Source organism: Octopus sinensis, linkage group LG5 (genome assembly GCF_006345805.1).
Source record: "Octopus sinensis linkage group LG5, ASM634580v1, whole genome shotgun sequence".
NCBI classification, from domain to species: domain Eukaryota; kingdom Metazoa; phylum Mollusca; class Cephalopoda; order Octopoda; family Octopodidae; genus Octopus; species Octopus sinensis.
Genome location: NC_043001.1, coordinates 64,554,346 through 64,574,061, shown reverse-complemented (window position 1 = coordinate 64,574,061; position 19,716 = coordinate 64,554,346). Strand labels below are relative to the sequence as shown.

The 19,716-nt window shown below is 38.5% G+C and overlaps 1 protein-coding gene across 3 annotated transcripts in view; it reads right to left on the bottom strand.

Moving 5' to 3' along the window:
- Nucleotides 1-19,716, bottom strand: part of LOC115212167 (HORMA domain-containing protein 1-like) — a 557,209-nt gene that overhangs the window by 237,846 nt on the left and 299,647 nt on the right. For all 3 annotated transcript variants that reach the window (XM_036502711.1, XM_036502710.1, XM_036502712.1), the window contains one exon: nucleotides 9,180-9,261. In XM_036502711.1, coding sequence (XP_036358604.1) covers nucleotides 9,180-9,261 — 82 coding nt within the window. The remainder of the gene's footprint in view (nucleotides 1-9,179; nucleotides 9,262-19,716) is intronic.

The following is a 19,716-nucleotide window of genomic DNA, read 5'->3' as shown; positions in this document are numbered from 1 at the left end:
CTGGGTATGCCATGGTTAATGATGTGCAGACATGCGCTGAGACAATGACATCTCCAGTGTTTCATAGGCGATGGTGAACAAGTGTGCTTGCCTTTTGCAGGATATGCCTTTCCGCAGCTTGTCTCATTGACCAAACTGCAATCATGGATCAAGCAGGGACTGAATGGGCAAATGGTACTGCGAGTGTCACCATGCTCTCAAGCAGCTCTGCCATCCCGGTTCAAAATTGTGTGATTTCAATTCCACCAAAGTGTTCTACAGAGGATTAATGGAGAGGAGGTGCTATGATGTTCTTGGAGAAACTCTGGACATCGACAGGGAATACCTGACGGCTCTTTAGGACCACTTTTGGGCCAGGACCTATGGACAATTTCCAGAGATCCCTGGCCTGGCAGTGCTATCAGGGAGCATTGCCCATTCAATATAAGGTCTGCAGACATGGTTCAAGAAACACCAATCTGATCTGCCCAAGATGCGGTCAGAAAGACAAAACTGTTCTGCACGCACTTGTGCAATGTCCAAATATTTCAGACCTGTAGGCCTATGTCAAACGGCTGCTGTTATGTGTGGGATGAGTCCGGTTGTCAATGAGTCTATCATAAATATTGCACCACTACCTTCCTTTAACCAGGAAGGCAAGGCAGTTTTCATTGTATTGGTGGCGATGGCAAAAGAATGTGTATGGTGGACTCATTTGAAAGGCTTAGAGACAAATACTTTCCTCTCTAGCCAACATCTCATCAACTTTTTTGAGTATTACTTGAAAAGGAAGGTGAGAGTAGAGAGGGAAGTTTAATAAAAGGTGGGTGAATGTAGTAAAGATGGTTACATACATGCATGCATACATACATACATACATACATACATACACACATACATACATACTGAATAGATAAGAATAATATATCCAGGAAGGTAGCACAACGCAATCTTCCTAGTGAGATAACTAACTGTGGAAGAAATATTTGAGCTAAAAGTAAACCACTATACCTGGCATTTATTGACTTGGAGAAGGTCTTAGTGAGGGCGCCATATTGTAAACTTGGTGGTCAATAAGAAAGCCAGCTATAAATGGATGCTTTATTAAGGATATACAAACTACGTACAAAAGTGCAGTAAAGAGAGAGACAACAATGAGTTCGGAGATGAATTTAGCATGAGGATATGTCTGTCAAACATCAATCCTCAGTACCCTCCCTTTCATCAGTGTCCAACAGCCATCAGAGATTAATTCTCATAGCTGAATCAGTAGTATAGAAGAAATTTCAACCACAAAAGTTAAACTTAGAATCAAGAGGACTAAGGTAAATTTAGCAAAGACTAAGGTGTTAATAAGTAGATAGAAGATAGGACCCTGACAAGTTCAACAAAATGCTTTTCTTGATATGCAGACAAGGTGAAGGTAGGAATACTGTATGTGATACTCAGTCAAAGGTATAGTCATAAGAGATATAGCAATATCCCAGAAAACTTAACTTTGTATATGGCAGATGCACAGGAGCAATATGCATTAAGGGTATATAAGAAATAGATTCTCTTAAATGACATGCTGGCTCACTAAAAGTAGTTGATATCTTCTATTGTCTAGCTGATATAATTCACAAGGCTGTACAGAAAATATAACAGAAAGGGTAAGAACAGCTTGAAAATTGTTCAGGGAGCTATTATCCCTGCTGATAACAAAAAGAACTTTTCCTCAAAATGGAGGACAGATTTTATGTATGTGTTAGGTGAGTGATGCTGCATGGGTCCTGAATGCAGAAGACTTGTAAAGACAAGAAAGAAATGAAGCAATTACTCTCTGGATAAATGTATCATGTTAGTGTGCATGGATACCAAAGTACAAATGAGCACAAAAAAAAACTAGTTATAAGTGGAATCATGTGGAGGGTGCAAGAAAAGGCTGTGCTGGTATAGACTTGTCATGCACATGAAGGATGACTGCTCCATTAGGAAGTACCAAGTGTTTCAAAGTAGTGAAACCTATGGAAGAGGGAAACTGAGGAAAATATGGGATAAAGATTGATCTGAAGATGCTGCATTTAAAGGAGATGACAAAGGACTAAGACTCGACCACTCACAGCAAAATGTACAATGAAATAAGTAATATTTAGAAACCAGGATATTTTGTACCCTATAAAGCCTACACTTGCTACCACCCAAATTACATCTTTGATACTCTCTTTCATCTACCTATTACTCATCTCAAATTCTCCCTTTGCTTATCACCACAACCTGTGCTGACAGCACCATCATCCTCATCACTAATTCTCTCACCTGCATCAGCCCATCCTCATCCTTCTACAACACTCTCTTACTTCATAGGTTACCTAGAACTTGATACATTTATATAGCCATAACAGAAAGCCCCTCCCGCCAGTTCCTTTAGAAAAACTGGTAAGACAACTCTAGTGCTGATACTATGGAAAATATACCCAGTACACATAATAAAGTGGTTAGGAAATGAACAGGTAAAAACGTAGGGTTGTGAAGTTTCACTGATAATTTACCAACACACACACCAGTGCATGCTCAATAATACATCAATAATTTCTATAGTTAATCACCATATTATGTCAGGTCACTTTGTAGTGCACTGGTAGTATGTAATAGCATGTAACCCAGTACAACCTGTTGCATGGTCAGCTCATCAGTGACAAAACCAGCAATCCCACCAAGCTTGCTTTATGAGGAGGGTGATTTTAGGCACCTAAAAACAAAACTGACAAAGAGTCAAAGAACACGAGTCAATGGCCATCCAATAATGTGTGTGTGTGTGTGTGAGGGTGATTTTAGGCACCTAAAAACAAAACTGACAAAGAGTCAAAGAACACAAGTCAATGGCCATCCAATAGTGTGTGTGTGTGTGTGTGTGTGTGTGTGTGTGTGCGTGTGTGTGTTTGTGTGAAAGAGAGAGCGGGTATTGTTTTCGAGTGCATGTGTACATATATAGGTAAAATTTCCAATTTATGTACATGTATATATATAATTAAAATCTTTAAAAAATTTTTAATTTCAAATTAAAAAAAAAATCCCTTTGCAAGGTCTGTGATAGACCATTCCAGATAATGGCTTGTGACATCACCCAAGGGTAAAGATAAACAAACCTATCATCCTGCCAGCTACTGCATTATTATACTGAAGCCAGCATGTCTTGACCTGTCTTTGCCTGCTGGACAATGTTGCAAAAGCTAGTTTCACTTCAATCACCATATACAGCCAATTGCAAAAGCTAGATGTCACAGCTGGATACTCTGTCTTTTCCCAGCTTCTTTCTCAGTCTGTCTGTTTTGTCACTCATTTGCTTTCTATCTGGTTGTCAAAAATATCTTATTTATTTTGTTATATCAGCTTTTAATGGGCATGTTGGTCAACACGACTATGAATTTTGTGAGAACCATGATAGGCAGACCATTCATCATCATCATTGTTTAATGCCCATCTTCCATGCATGCATGGGTAGGATGGTTCACAGGAGCTGGCCAGGTAGAAAAACTACACTATACTACTCTGTTTTGGCAGGGTTTTTAAGGCTGGATGCCCATCCTAACACTAACGACTCTGCAGAGTGAACTCAGTGCTTTTACATGGCACTAACACAGGCAAGGTTAGTTTTGGCATTCTTTTAAAGCTGGATGCCCTTCCAAATGCCAACCATTTTACAGTGTGGACTGCATGCTTTTTACTTGGCACCAGAACTGGCAAGACAAGAAATTATAAGAGTGACAGGGATATTTCAAGAGGGGAACTCATGTCAGAGGATGAAAAGTTAGAGAGTGATAAAGAGACAGAGGCAGAAACAGAAATCTTGCTATAACAGAGGGGGTATTGGATGATGATGAAAAGTTAGAGAGTGACAGAAATAGGTGTCTTGTCATAGAGGAGGTACATGGTTATCCAGCAAGAGAGAGAGAGAGAGAGACAAAGAATGAGGGCAGAAACAGGTGTGCTGCTTATAGCAGGTCATAATATGCATGGTCAGGTGTTGCCAAGAAGGTGCATGTAGGGAGTGGGGATTGCAGTGACTGGTGAAAACCTGGGCAGAGGGCAAGAAAGAGGATTGGAAGACAATCATAGTTTATGAAGACGAAATGCAAAGAAGAGAAAGATGCTGTTTAGAAGGGGAGATGTAGTTTGGTTTCTTGGGGTAGGGTGTGTGAACTGTTTGTTGTTATATGTAGGTGGGTCACAACTCTTCTAGTACTCAGTGACATGAGCAAGTCTTGTCTAGAACATCAAATCACCAAACATCTTGGACCATTGTCATTTCCTCCATGAGCCCCAACATCCTAACTCCTAACCATGTCTACCTGGGTCTCCCTCTTCCACGTGTACTATCCACTTTCAGTGACAGACACTTCTTTATACAGCTGTCTTCACACATACGCATCACATGTCCAAACCAATGCATTCTCCTCTCCTGCATGCCACATTTAATCCTAATGCCTAATTTTTCTCTCAACACACCTGTGCTTTGTTGGTCATGCACACTAATGTTGCAAATCCAATGGAGCATACTACTTTCATTCCTCTCCAGTCTACACATATCCTCTACAGTCATTGCCCATGTCCCATTACCATGTAATATAACTGTTCTCACACAGGTCTAATACTATCTGTCAGATCTTGTAAAACCATCCAATCCATGCCAGCCAGCATGGAACATGGAAATTAAATGATGATGATGATCTATTATGTGGTTATTCAGATCCGTTACTTGAGTTTCATTATAACTCTCCTGGGGATGTCAAACAAAAAAGTTACCGACATTTTGACCCAGTAAGCATTATCAAATAACAATGACTTCTTAACAAATTGATCCTACTGTTTTTACTCAAAGAAAGATAAAACTATTTTTGCAAATATTGTGCTTGCTTTTCACAGGGCAAAAACTGCATGTTTATTAAAAAAACAAAAAGATATGCTGTAAAAACCCATGTAATTTGCACACCTGTGTAATTTACACATGTGATTTTCATGATAAAAATTGTTAGGAAAGATTTGTACCCAAAAGTTTGCAGGATTACCAATATGGCCAGGGGAAGAAGTTTTCAATTTAGTTGTATTTAGCATAATTTCACTTAGTTATGATTAGATTTTATTAAATTTTCATTTAATAAAGATAATTTCTGTTTAACAGGTATCACATTAAAAGCTATTAAATTACAAAGTGTTTGGGTTGTTTATAATAAACTTTATTTTACATTTCTTGCCCACAAGAGATTATGTCTGATCTTTAGCATACTGCTGTATGTATTCTCAAATCCCAATCACAAGAAGAATTATTATCAAATAAAACAAAGCTGATAAATATGCACAGGTGTTGCAAATTAAGTTTAATTACCAATAAACATCCACCTGGATGACACTTTACTCAACTGACAGAGGAAGGTGACTAATCAAACTGATTATGTAAACAGAATTCTGATTGGTTGAAAGTGTCTTCTTGTCTCAAGCTCTGATTTTCCACCTATTCTTGGAGTATCAAAATTTTAATCTCTTTCACACTTATAAACTGTGAAGCAAACTTAAAAATTTGTCATTACCAGTATTGTCAGTCTGAGCAGAATTTATGAATCATTTACTGTGAAGGAGAATGCAGACCAAACCCTGTTAACATTTGATTTGCTGTATGACACAACAGTGACACATGTTAATGATAAATCAATTAAAATAAGAACAACTGGAAATGAAAAGAATAGATTTACTGTGATGCTAGCATGCTTAGGAGACAGAGCAAAATTACCACCATATGTTATCTTCAAAAGAAAGAAATTGCCAAAGTTAAACTTCCCAAAAAGCATAATCATCAGATCCATGAAAAAGAACTGAACCAGAAACCATGTGGTTGGGAAGCAAGCTTCTTACCACACAGATATATATATATCTTTTCTTATACCTTATAAAACTGAAACAGTCAGTTGGGCTATTTTTTTGAGAAGGGTGCAAGAGTGTTATTGTGAGGGAAATGAGGTGACATAGGAAGAGTGACTGATATCAGGGAAGGGGAGAACAGAGTTGTGTAAGTGATTAATATGAAGTGGCAGTGTGATGATAACGTTAATACAGCTGTCATTCAGGGATACACATGTGATGTTGCATACATACTTTCATAAATACATAGATACATGCATACATGCACACACACACTCACACATAGGTGTATGAGTGGCTGTGCGGTAAGTAGCTTGCTTACCAACCGGGTTCAGTCCCACTGTGTGACACCTTGGGCAAGTGTCTTCTACTATAGTCTTGGGCCGACCAAAGCCTTGAGTTGATTTGGTAGACGGAAACTGAAAGAAGCCCATCGTATATATGTATATATGTATGTATGTGTGTGTGTGTGTATATGTTTGTGTGTCTGTGTTTGTCCCCCCAACATTTCTTAACAACCGATGCTAGTGTGTTTATGCCCCCGTAACTTAGCGGTTCAGCAAAAGAGACCGATAGAATAAGTACTAGGCTTACAAAGAATAAGTCCTGGGGTTGATTTATTTGACTAAAGGTGGTGCTCCAGCATGGCCACAGTCAAATGACTGAAACAAGTAAAAGAGTAAAGGAGACAGAAGTAACTTTTAAAATGCCAAGGAAGGAAAAGAAAGGTGGGTGTGAGGAAAACGCATGGTAAGTTGACAACAATTGTCCACAGACGCACACACACATACAATGTCTACTATGTACCACTTTAAACTCGTGATTACCTGTGTGTATGTTTTCAAATTTGTGTGTGTGTGCACGTGATCATCACGTTTTATAACTGTCTGTCTCTCTATTTCTCTAGGGCCTTCTTTGTTGCTGTTACATATTGTGAAATTCTAAAATTGTCAAAATTTTCAAATTTTGTATATTGATATCATTTTCCATGTTAAATCTGATTTTGCTATTTACTTGTCCAAGAAAAATTGCAGAAAAATGTTACAGAGGTTTAAAGTTTAATCAATTTTACCTAATCAAAAAACAGGATTTGGAAGCTGGCATTTTCTGCATGACAGCTGTCTATCATATAATGAAAGCAAAATCACTACGAGGAGGAATTTTTATTAAACAAAATGAAAGCAAAGCGTTATGATGACCAATATTGTAAGAACTTCTGAAGTTTTAATAAGTTTTAATGAATAAAATCATGTGAAATGGTCGAACAGATATGTAAATAATCTAAAAAGGGAAAAATCATCAGCAAAGTTGTTTTTTTGTGAAAAGTTGCACAAATCTGTTCTGATCAAGACACCTATCTGTCATGGAAAGTATGGTCTGGCATGGTATAAGCAAAAATTTATATAAGACAACTTATAGCAAAAGTTGCCCGGCAATGACAGGCTAGTATCATCTGCATGGGTAGGAAGGTTCACAGGAGCTGGTCATGTAGAAAAACTACCCTATGCTAGTCTGTTTTGGCAGGGTTTTTACAGTTGGATTCTCATCCTAATACCGACCACTCTGCAGAGTGGACTTAGTGCTTTTCACGTGGCACTAACACAGGCGAGGTTAGTTTTGGCATGATTTTTACAGCTGGATGCCCTTCCAAATGCCAACAACTTTACAATATGGACTGAATGTTTTTTACTTGGCACCAGAACTGGCAATGTCACCAACTAACTTGCAAGAGAAGGAATTATGAGAGGGGCAGGGGCATTTGAGGAGGGGAACTTGTGTCAAAGGATGAAAGGTTAGAGGGTGACAAAGAGATAGCAAGGCAGAAACACATGTCTGGCTATAACAGGAGGTGCATTGGAGGAGGTGATCCAGTAACAGATGATGAAAGGTTAGAGTGTGACAGAGAAATAGGGAGGCAGAAATAGGTGTCTTGCTATAGAGGAAGTACATGGTTACTCAGCAACAGCAAGAGAGAGAGAGAGAGCATGATGAAGAATGAGGGCAGGAATAGGTGTGCTACTGTAGAGGAGATACGTGGCTACCCAACTAGAGGAAAGAGTGACAGATGAGAGAGAGAGAGAAAGAAAGAGAGAGATGGTGAAGTGTAAGAGTATACACACAAGTAACAAGGATCAGATCATGGATGTGATGGTAGAGTAAAGAAAAGAGAGGTATGAAGGTTGTAATATGTGCAGCTAGTTGTTGCATTGAAGGTGCAAGTAGGGAGTAGGGATTGCAATGACTGGTGAAAACAAATTTAGTCTTTGCTAAGTTAACTTTAAGGCCCTTTGATTTCAAGTTTTGCTCCCAAATCTGGAACATCTCCAATTCTGCTTTAGATTCTGCAAGATCGTCAGCATATAGTAGTTCCCATGGGCATCCACTTTTGAATTCCTTTGTTATGGCCTGGAGAACTATGATGAATGAGAGTGGACTAAGGTCTGGATCCCTGGTGTGCTCCAACCTGTACACTAAATTCATTATTATATTCAAGGCTGACACTCACCTTACTGACAACATTGCTACACATAGCTTAAACAGCTCTGACAAGCCATTCCTCTACTCCTAGCTTCCTTAGAGACCACAAGATAGAAGAGCAGGGAACCCTGTCAAAGGCTTTTTCTAAGTTGACAAAGGCTAAGTACAATGGTTTACTTTTGGCCAAATACTTTTCTTGAAACTGTCTCACTATAAAGATGACATCTGTGGAACAAAACCAAACTGCATCTCATGTATCTTAATTTTATCCCTAATTAGTTGAGATATAACTCTCTGTAATTTTCATGACCTGGTCCAGTAGTTTGATACATATATATATTGAATAGATAGGAATAATATGTATATATATTAATATATGGAAGACAATAAGAAATAAAAGAAATAAGGAAGACAAAATTTTAATAGTTTCGCACATTGTCCAAATTCAGTCAGATCAAACACATGCCATATTTTCAAGGAGTTCATAAGCCACAAGTAATAATGGAAGCAAAAGCTAACACGCAGAATATAGCTGTATAGAGAACAAGGATTGATTTAAACATAAAATTTAGTGAGTTAGGGGACAAAGAAATAAAATGACATGCTACACAAAAGCAAACAGAAATTTGGCAAGTTATTCTCCTCATCATTATTTTATGTTCCAGTTTCCATGCTGACATAGGTTAAACAAGTTGTTATAGTCTAAAAAAAATAGGACAAAACTGCTTTACAAGCAAGGACAACAAGTACATCTATGTAAAAATAAAATCTGAAAGGATCTACTCTTTTTACTAAATATAAGTTATTGAAAATACAGAAATACTTACCCAATGGACTATTGGAATCAGTTTCAAGATATGTAGGATCAATGTGAAATTTTGCTTCCTGTGTATCACTTCTATTTATGTGCTAAAATAGAAATACATAAAATTCATTAATATATACAAATTTATTTGGCATGAAAATATTGTTATCTAAATTAACAGATCACGCATCTGTATTGAGTAAACCATGATAGCCATTAATAGTTACATAAAATTCTGTTAAAAATAGTAATGTTAAAACTCACTTTATGCCAAGTAATTATTCTGAATATATGTGTATATGCTTGTTATTATTTTCAAATAACTGCATGTTTATATGAAAATAAGAGGTATGCACTAAACTGTTAACTTAACTTTTGTGATGAAAATAAAAATACAAAAGGGATAGTTTGTTCAACAGATTTTCAATGTATTACACATAATTGTGAAGAAAGCTGAATGAAAAATAGATCTAGCTGCATCTGTAAAGCAACATTTATTGGTTTTCAACATCTTTTGCTACAAGAAATAAAAAAATAATATTTGGTTTCATACCTTACTGCAACTTGAAATTATATTCCATAGTTATCTTGCATTAGTTTCTCCTAGTTCCCGATCCGACTCAGGTGTAGCAGGCGACCGGGGACCCGAAAGATGACGATCCAAGCCCGGTCGAACACGGGTCAGTCGGTCCTAAGAAGCAGGCAAAAGCTCCCACGAAAGGCGCCAGGTCCGTCGAATGAACGAAATGAAACAAAACATAACACACGGACGGCCTTGCATCGAAAGGGAATCGGATTAATATTCCCGAACCCGAACCCAGAGAGTGCCTGTCCAGCGGCGGGAATGCGACATGCTCCTAGCAGTGCATCTGTCATCGAAGCTAGTGGCCGGGCGAAGCAGCAGCAATGCAAGTGAGCCCAGAGACGTTGCTGGGAGCCCTGGGAAGAGTTCTAACTTCTTTATAAAGGACTGCGTCCGTGGAATCAGCTTGTCCGGAGATATGGATATGGTGCCTGTAGAGCGCCACATCTCGGGCAGCATCCAGTGCACTCTCGGCAGCCCTGGAAAATCTGGGTCCATAACAATTCGCAGCTCTCGAATCAATCCGTACCCACAATCCACAGCAAGTGTCCAAGGTGTAAAAGACATGAAGAACTATGAAAAAAGGTGAATAGGTACCAGGGGTGGGGGAAAGAAAAGAGAACTAACAGTCGATCGTTCTAGAACTCCCAGAATAAAAATATAAACACCTGAAAGACTTTCACTTTATTCATTACTAAATGTCTTTCCCTATTTTTCATTGTTAAAAGCAAAGAAGCTAGAAAAGCTTGATTGTATTTCAGTCTAATTGTCATTGTAAATGACAGACTTCCCTTTCTTTGTCTGTGTCACTTTGCTCCTTTTCTCTAAGGTTAAGAGAGTGAAGGTACATGGCTCAATGTTTAGGGATATTCAGCCTACGATTGTAAAGTCATGAGTACAATTCCCTGCAGTGCACTGTTTTTGAGCAAGGTACTCTACTTCACCTTGCTGCAGTCCACTCAGCAGGCAAAAATGAGTTGTAGCTGTAATTCAAAGGGGCCAGCCTTGTCATATTCTGTGTAAAACTGAATCTCCCTGAGAACTACCTCATGGTATGCATGTCTGTGGAGTACTCAGTCACTTGTGTGTTAGTTTTATGAATGGATTGTTTGTAGATCAGATAAACAGGAACCTCGTCATCATAACCGACGGAGTACCATTTTTTAAAAAAGAATGAAAGGAAAGGAAATGTTCCATATTGTAAGGCAAAAACGTCATATGTGTAGTATAAGCAGTGAAAGCTAAGATGAAATAATTGCTATTCTGTCATGTATTCGCCCTTCACAGTTTGATAACAACAATCTGCACATTGGTGTTTATCTGGGGCCTTGGCCTCCAGATCTGTGAGACCCACAAATGCTGCTGTTAGGACCGGATTAACACCTACAGTGACCCTAATGACTAAAAAAATTTTCCTGCCCTTATATAGGATCTTTTTTGTTTTCTTCCAACCACTTGAAGGTTTATCTTGCTCCAGTCCACTCAGCTGGCCAAAATGAGTTGTAGCCTTGTCATATTCTATGTGAGGCTGAATCTCCCTGAGAACTACATTAATGATATGCATGTCTGTAGAGTACTCAGTCACTTGCAAGTTAATTTTATCCTAGTGTGGTAATGAAAAGTGAAAGTGACAAGCAATATTTACTGTGTCTATGTATCTATGTATCAACTTTTCTTTGGATCTATGTATTTACTGTCTCTCTCATTTCCACTGTGTCTCTCCTCTCCCCCGCTTTTAATTTAACAATGTGTGTATGTATCTACTTTTCTTGCAATGTGATAAACATTTAAAAACACAAAACAAACACCATCACCACTCACCGTCTCATTCACTCTCTCTTTTTCTCTGTTACTTCCTCTCTGAAACATTTAAAAACACAAAAAGAAAGCTGTCACCACTTACTGTCTCTTTCACTCTCTCTCTCTCCCTTACTTCCTCTCCATCCTCCTCTCTCTTGCTTTGCCATTCACTTCTTTGAAGTAAGTGTGATACACATGACAGGTATGTACAAAAAGAACAAATTGGCATATTAATATTATTGATACTTCTATGTTTCTATTGCTTTGATTTATGCACTCTATCGAGTAACATTGCCTCAAAGACCTTTCAGAGGAACACCATTTCTACCACTTGTATTCACAGTTGTGTTATTTCAATCATTATCCAAGATTTATGACCATAGATAAGGGTAGGCATGAACACTGAACTGAAAATAGCAAGTTTAGCTTTTACACATACTCCCATCTTCTGATGATTGAATGCTGAAAATGGTGCATTACTGAACCAGCTTCTGCAATTCTTGCACTTAATTCAGCCTCCTCCCTCTATTACTTATTAAAATGACTCCAATACATGTGGTAAGAATGTCCCAGGAAAGAATCATTGGATAGGTTTTATGGGCAAAATGAACTGGCAGGAGACACAGGGATAGACTGCAAACAAGATGGTTAGATATCATCCATGAGCTCAGATGGCCACACTTGGGGATCCAGCTGGATAAATTGGAGACAGCTGTTTGTGATAGGACTTGATGTAAGGCATGCTTTAAGACTCTGCTCCCATAGCCCTTCCAGGAATAACTGGGTGAAAAAGATGAGATGATATTTCTATTGCTTGTATATGGTTAGAATATATTTTTTCCTCCAATTTATTAACTGTGAATATAAACATCACTACATTACCTGCACTTTGTTCATGCTGAACACATTCCATTTGCAGACCTAGGATTTGAACCACATTTTCTAAGTTATCAGGCTAGTGTCACAAATGAATTTGCAGGAAATGATGCCACAAAGTCAGAACAAAAGTAAATGTCCTTGGATGTCCCCCTTTTTCTAGTGATAAAACCAAAACACCTGTCTAAATCAAGAACAGAAGTTTAGCAAGATTTAGTGAATTCACATCTCCTTGCATCTCTCCCCAAGAAAACCAATGGCTGAGTAATACAGTTAATGACACATTATTTCACTCTTATCCAAAGAACATCAGAGATGTGAGTAGATTCAGATAAACTCACGTCTGAATTTTCATTCAAGACCAATTCTCTCTTGTCTCTAGAGTAAGCTATTAATGACAGTAGAATTTAGACACTATGAAATTTGAGCCTTATTATAAAATGTTTGTGAGCTTCATTCCTGTTTACAATACACACAGCAGTCTAATCTGACACCACTACTATGGGAAAAACCTGGCAACTACCATAACTTATGTGTTTAGCAAGCCAGATTACACAGAGGTACAATAGAATAGCTCTCTGAAACAGACCACATACAAATTCGTTCTTCACAATACCTGGAGCTGCTTTCAGATATGATCCATCCCATTCTTATAAAAATGATAATTCTTCCCAAATTGGTGTGCCAAACTCAAATTGTCATTTATGCAAACCTTTAACATTTACTCCATAAATGTTTTGTTGTTAATGCTGCACTTTACTGTTTTAATTCTGAGCAATGCTGGGTATCTTTGATAGTGTTTTGTATCATATAAAGATCAATTCTGCATGAAGAACACTTTTCTTTTCACTAATGGAAGGTAAGTCTCTGTAAAATTTCTTTTACTCTATCTTCTAATTCCTCAAGTGTCCTACTGTCAATACATATGTCTTCTTGATAAATAATTATACCTGTAATATCTCTCAACATATTCTCCATAGCTTGCTGAAAGACAACACTTGCTGTTTTTATACCATATGGTAAATGTGTCCATCTCAATAATCCAAGTGAAGTACAAATAGTTGTTATTTCCTAGGCTTCTTTAGATATTTCAGTTTGGTTCTTTCTCTTACTTAGATTACACGATTTTTTTCCTAAAAACAGGATACCTTCCAACATCATGCTAATAGCCACCAAACTTGCATGTTACCTTCATTTAATGATCTTTATCTTCAAGTGAAACAGTAATTTATTTTATTATACCATTATTCTTGCTAGTTGGGAACAGAATAAAATCATTTATCTCAAATTGTTGAATATGACTGACACAATTGGTAACATCATCTGCTGAAATTGCATGTTTTCTAATATTTTAGATCGATGAGAAGGATTTAATAGTCCATCTATCAGCTACATTTGTATGCAGGCTGTTCTTCGGCCCCAACTAGTCAAATTCACAAAAATGAGAAGTTTCTTTTAATCTTTCATAATACTTTTGAATAGGTTCTAATAGAATTTGTTTTAAAGCCAGAAATTGTTTCTTCCAGCAATAACCAACTTCTTTGGCGTCGTCAATGACATTACCTTTATATCCTCAAATTTCATTTCTTCACACAATCTAAAATATAACATTATTAAACACTCTTTTAATGTTCTCACCTCCTGCTTCTGATATGAAGAGATCAGTTATTTCCTTGGATTCATCCTTGTCAACTGTTTCATTCTTTTACTAGTTGAGAAACACCTCAACCAGGCGTCAGTGAAATCTGGATCAGATAAAATGAATTCTTCATGTCCTGCTGGTGATACCATTTCATATTATTACCTTTTCAAAACTGAATTCGCCCTGTTTATTGTTGTAAGTAACTCTCATTAGTTGTTACTAATCAACATTGTGTCAGTGACATAATTATTTCATTTATGAATGATACTACAAATACTTTTATTCTGATCAACTGTTTTTAACTTTTCAGTGTGTCAAGCTTTTCTATAGCTAGATTTTAACAAAGCACTATTAGAAGTGGATAAGGATAGAAGTTGCTTTTTTCTTCTTTTACATAATCCAAAATTATTCTGGTTTCAGATTGTACAATACCAAGGCAGTTGTATGATTGTTCAGAAGTTCTCCTATTGTTAATTTGCATTTAATTTTTTGTCTTTAAACAAGCCAATGCACAAATAATAAATTAATTGTTGTAAATTAAAACTTCAAATTGAAAAAACTTATCCATCATCATCATCATCATCACCATCACCATCACCACCACCACCACCACCACCACAACCACCACCACCACCACCACCACCACCACCACCACCATCATCATCATTTAACGTCCGCTTTCCATGCTAGCATGGGTGGGACGATTTGACTGAGGACTGTTGAGCCAGATGGCTGCACCAGACTTCAATCTTGATCTGGCAGAGTTTCCACAGCTAGATGCCCTTCCTAATGCCAACCACTCCGAGAGTATAGTGGGTGCTTTTACGTGCCACCGGCATGAGGGCCAGTCTGGCGGTACTGGCAACGGCCACGAAAAAATCATGTTTTTTTACATGTCACCTGCACACTGGCACAAGTGCCAGTAAGGCAACTTTGGTAATGATCATGCTCGAATGGTGCTTTTTACGTGTCACAGGTACGAATGCCAGTTGGCCACTCTGGCAACGATCATGCTCGGATGGTGCTCTTAGTGCTCCACTAGCACGGATGCCAGTCATCAAATTTGATTTCGATTTCACTTGCCTCAACAGGACTTTGCAAGCAATGTCCACTGAAAGGAAGGTATGCAATAATGAGCTGGTTACACCTCTGGCATAGGCCACAAGGTTATGGTCTCACTTGGCTTGCCGGGTCTTCTCAAGCACAGCATATTTCCAAAAGTTTCGGTCACTGGTCATTGCCTCCGTGAGGCCTAATGTTCGAAGGTCGTGCTTCACTACTTCATCCCAGGACTTCCTGGGTCTACCTCTTCCACAGGCTCTCTCAACCACTAGGGTGTGGCACTTATTCACACAGCTATCCTCATCCATTCTCGCCACATGACCATACCAGCGCACACTACATCTGATGCTTCTTAGGTCCAACTTTTCTCTCAAGGCACTTACACTCTGTTGAGTAAGCACACTGACATTACACATCCATTGGATCATACTGGTTTCATTCCTCGTGAGCTTACGCATGTCCTCAGCAGTCACGGCCCATGTTTCACTGTCATGTAGCATGGCTGTTCATACACATGCGTCATACAGTCTACCTTTTACTCTGAGCGAGAGACGCTTTGTAACCAGCAGAGGTAAGAGCTCTCTGAACTTTGCCCAGGCTATTTTTATTCTAGCAGCTACACTTTCAGCGCACCCTACCTGACTTGGTCACCTAGTTAACGGAAGCTATCAACTACTTCTAGTTTTTCTCCCTGGAATGTGGCAGAAGTTGTTCGCTGCACAATTTCAGTGTTATTTATTGCTCCTGAGCATCTGCCACATACAAAAACTATCTTCCCAGTTAGCCTTCCTTTCATATTGCTGCACCTCTAATGTGTCCATAGCTTACACTGGGTACATCTTATAGAGTTTCTACCTATGCCTTTTCTACAGATCGAGCAGAGCCATTTACCTGAAGGGATTTGCGGTTTGCCTGCCTTCCTACTTATTAGGACTTTGGTTTTAGCTAGATTGACTCTAAGGCCCTTCGATTCTAATCCTTGTTTCCACACTTGAAACTTCTCCTCTAGTTCTGATAGTGACTCAGCAATTAGAGCAAGGTCATCAGTATAGAGGAGCTCCCAGGGGAATCCTGTCTTGAATTCATCCGTTATTGCCTGGAGGACTATGATAAATAGGAGGGGGCTGAGGACTGAACCTTGGTGGGCCCCTACCTCCACCCAGAATTCTTCACTGTACTCGTTGCCAACCCTCACCTTACTGACAGCATCCCTATACATGGCTTGCACAGCTATCACTAACCATTCATCTATCCCTAGTTTCCTCATTGACCACCAGATAAGGGATCGGAGGACCCATGTCAACAAATGCCAGGTACAGAGGTTTATCTTTGGCCAGATATTTCTCCTGCAGCTGTGTTACCAGAACTATAGCATCAGTAGTGCTTTTCCCTGGCACGAACCCAAACTGCATCTTATCTAAACTGACTCTCTCCCTAATTAGTTGGGCTATGACCCTCTCCGTGACCTTCATTACCTGATCTAACAACTTGATACCTCTAATTATTTGTATCTAAAGCGTCACCTTTTCCTTTGTAGCAGTTGACTATAGTGCTGCTACACCAGTCATTGAGTATGACTCCGTGTATCACATGGTTAACTATACAGGTGACTAGGCTATAGCTGACACTGCCAGATATTTTGAGCATCTCTGCAGTGATTCCTGATGGGCTGGGGCTTTCCCTGTCTTCATACTCTTAATTGCTTTATCTACCAAGGAACTGTCAACTTGGATAGCAGGTCCCTCTGTTGGGTCGGTATTTGGTAGACTCTCTTTTTCCCATTAATTTTCTTTATTCAGCAACCTTTCATAGTGGCGTCTCTAAACCTCTCTCTTTGCAGCCTCGTCTGGTGCAAGTGAGCCATCATCCATGCGAACACATGTCTCTCCTACCATATCACGATTCTCTCTCACTCACTGTCTTGCAACACGAAATACCTCAAGTCTTTGGTCCTCACGGCGCAGAACATAGGCAAATTTTTTCTTATCTGCTTCCCCTCTGGCTAAATAAACCTGCCTCCTAGCTTCCTTTCTGGCAGTCTGATACAATTCCTTGATACCACTGTTCTTCCAGTCCATCCAAACCTGTTTTTTTTTTCTCTAATAACCCTGTCAACAACATTGTTCCACCACCATGTTATTTTGGGTCGAGAGGCAACTTTGCACCATCCGCAGATCTGGTCAGTGGCCCTCAGCACATTGTCCTGTAGAAACCTCCAGTTGTCTTCTACATTGTTAGAAGCTATATCTCCTGCAATTTTGTCAAAGGCTTCAAGTAATCTATATATATAAAACTGAGAATGTGTGTCTGTCTGTCTGTGTGAATCCCTAAAACTTGAGAACTACACAACCAATTTCATTCAAATTTTACACATGTCTTACTTAAGATCCATGTAGTGTCATGGGCAAAAAGAATTTTCGACTTCTTGCCTAGGGCGAGCTGACAGCAATATCATACTTCACTATTTCAGTATTACGTGTTAAAAGTGAAACAAAAACATCTCTCTATTGTAATGACAGATGCTTTCACTTTAATACTGAAACTATTAAAGTCAAACTATTATATAAGAGGGATGAACCATTAACAGTGGACATCCATTTTGCTAGAAGAAGATCAGCTATGGTCTTACCACTAACAAAGGAATGGGAAGACCATAGTGGATCTTCTAGCATAATGAATGTCCATCACTCTTATATGTATGTAATATAATTTTTTCTGAAATTTCAGACTTTTCAATATGCTACACCACTGGTTTTAAATTAATATTAATCAAATTAACATTCAATTTTTCACCCTTATTATTTAAAATTTAAATTTACATGTATGTATATATATATATATATATATAAATATATATATAGGTGCAGGAGTGGCTGTGTGGTAGCTTGCTAACCAGCCACATGGTTCCGGGTTCAGTCCCACTGCGTGGCATCTTGGGCAAGTGTCTTCTGCTATAGCCCCGGGCCGACCAATGCCTTGTGAGTGGATTTGGTAGACGGAAACCGAAAGAAGCCTGTCGTATATATGTATATATGTGTATGTGTGTGTGTTTGTGTGTGTGTGTTTGTCCCCCTAGCATTGCTTGACAACTGATGCTGGTGTGTTTACATCCCCATCACTTAGCAGTTCGGCAAAAGAGACCGATAGAATAAGTCCTGGGGTCGATTTGCTCGACTAAAGGCGGTGTCCCAGCATGGCCGCAGTCAAATGACTGAAACAAGTAAAAGAGTAAAGAGTATTATATACATATATATACATATATACATATATACATATATATATACATATATACATATATATATATATATATATAATATATATATATATATATATATATATATATATATATATATATATATATATATATACATATATATATATATATATATATATATATATTATATATATATATATACAATTGCAGCGTGGGAGGTGTTTATAAGCCATTTAAGAAACACACAAAAGCCGTTCGATTCATTTCAACATTTAAGTTTAATTTGTCAAAATATTTTCGTCGCTAAGATCCGCGACCTGTTCACTGACAAAAATCCATGCAGCACGGATTTTTGTCAGTGAACAGGTCGCGGATCTTAGCGACGAAAATATTTTGACAAATTAAACTTAAATGTTGAAATGAATCGAACGGCTTTTGTGTGTTTCTTAAATGGCTTATAAACACCTCCCACGCTGCAATTGTTTTCGTTTCAGCACACGATCTCAGATCAAATTACTTGCTATGCGAGTACATCTCCATAATATATATATATAATTATATATATATATATAATTTTTTCTTTCTCGCTAGACCACTGGTAACTAAGAATTTTTCTATGAATATTCTTGCTACCCTAAGATTTTAATTAATGATAACATATATATATATATATTGCATCTGGTCATATATTGAAGTGGATACAACTACAACATTCACATCAGCAGCTAAAAGAACTAATAGACCTGTCATTATCGTCATCATCATTGTTTCCATCTTCTACTGCTACTTCCCCTTCTTCATCTTCTCTCACCCTCCTCCTGCTGCTACTCCTAGTGGACAAAGCCAAACATTCCATTCTACCTCGCCAGTGACCCATCCCAACCACTCTTACTTTCTCCATATCCCACCACCATAGCTCCACTAACAACTCAAGTACCATTGCTACTACTACTACTATCTCAGCCAGTGTACAAAATCAACCACTGCTCCTTCCCCCTCCTCCTGCTACTACTCCTAGTGGCCAAAGCCAAACATTCCATTCTACCTCGCCAGTGACCCATCCCAACCACCCTTACTTTCTCCATATCCCACCACCATAGCTCCACTAACAACTCAAGTACCATTGCTACTACTACTACTATCTCAGCCAGTGTACAAAATCAACCACTGCTCCTTTCCCCCTCCTCATTCAAGTCAAACAATTCTAAATCTCAAGCTATTCACAATCCACCGCCCACATAAACGATGACGGTAACGGAAATCCACAGACTGCCAGCCCAGAGAGCAACACTTGCCTGGCCACAGACATCATATTGAAAATCATCTCATCAACACAAAATCAAGATATAAAAAGTGTCTTGTCGAAATATGATATCAAACAG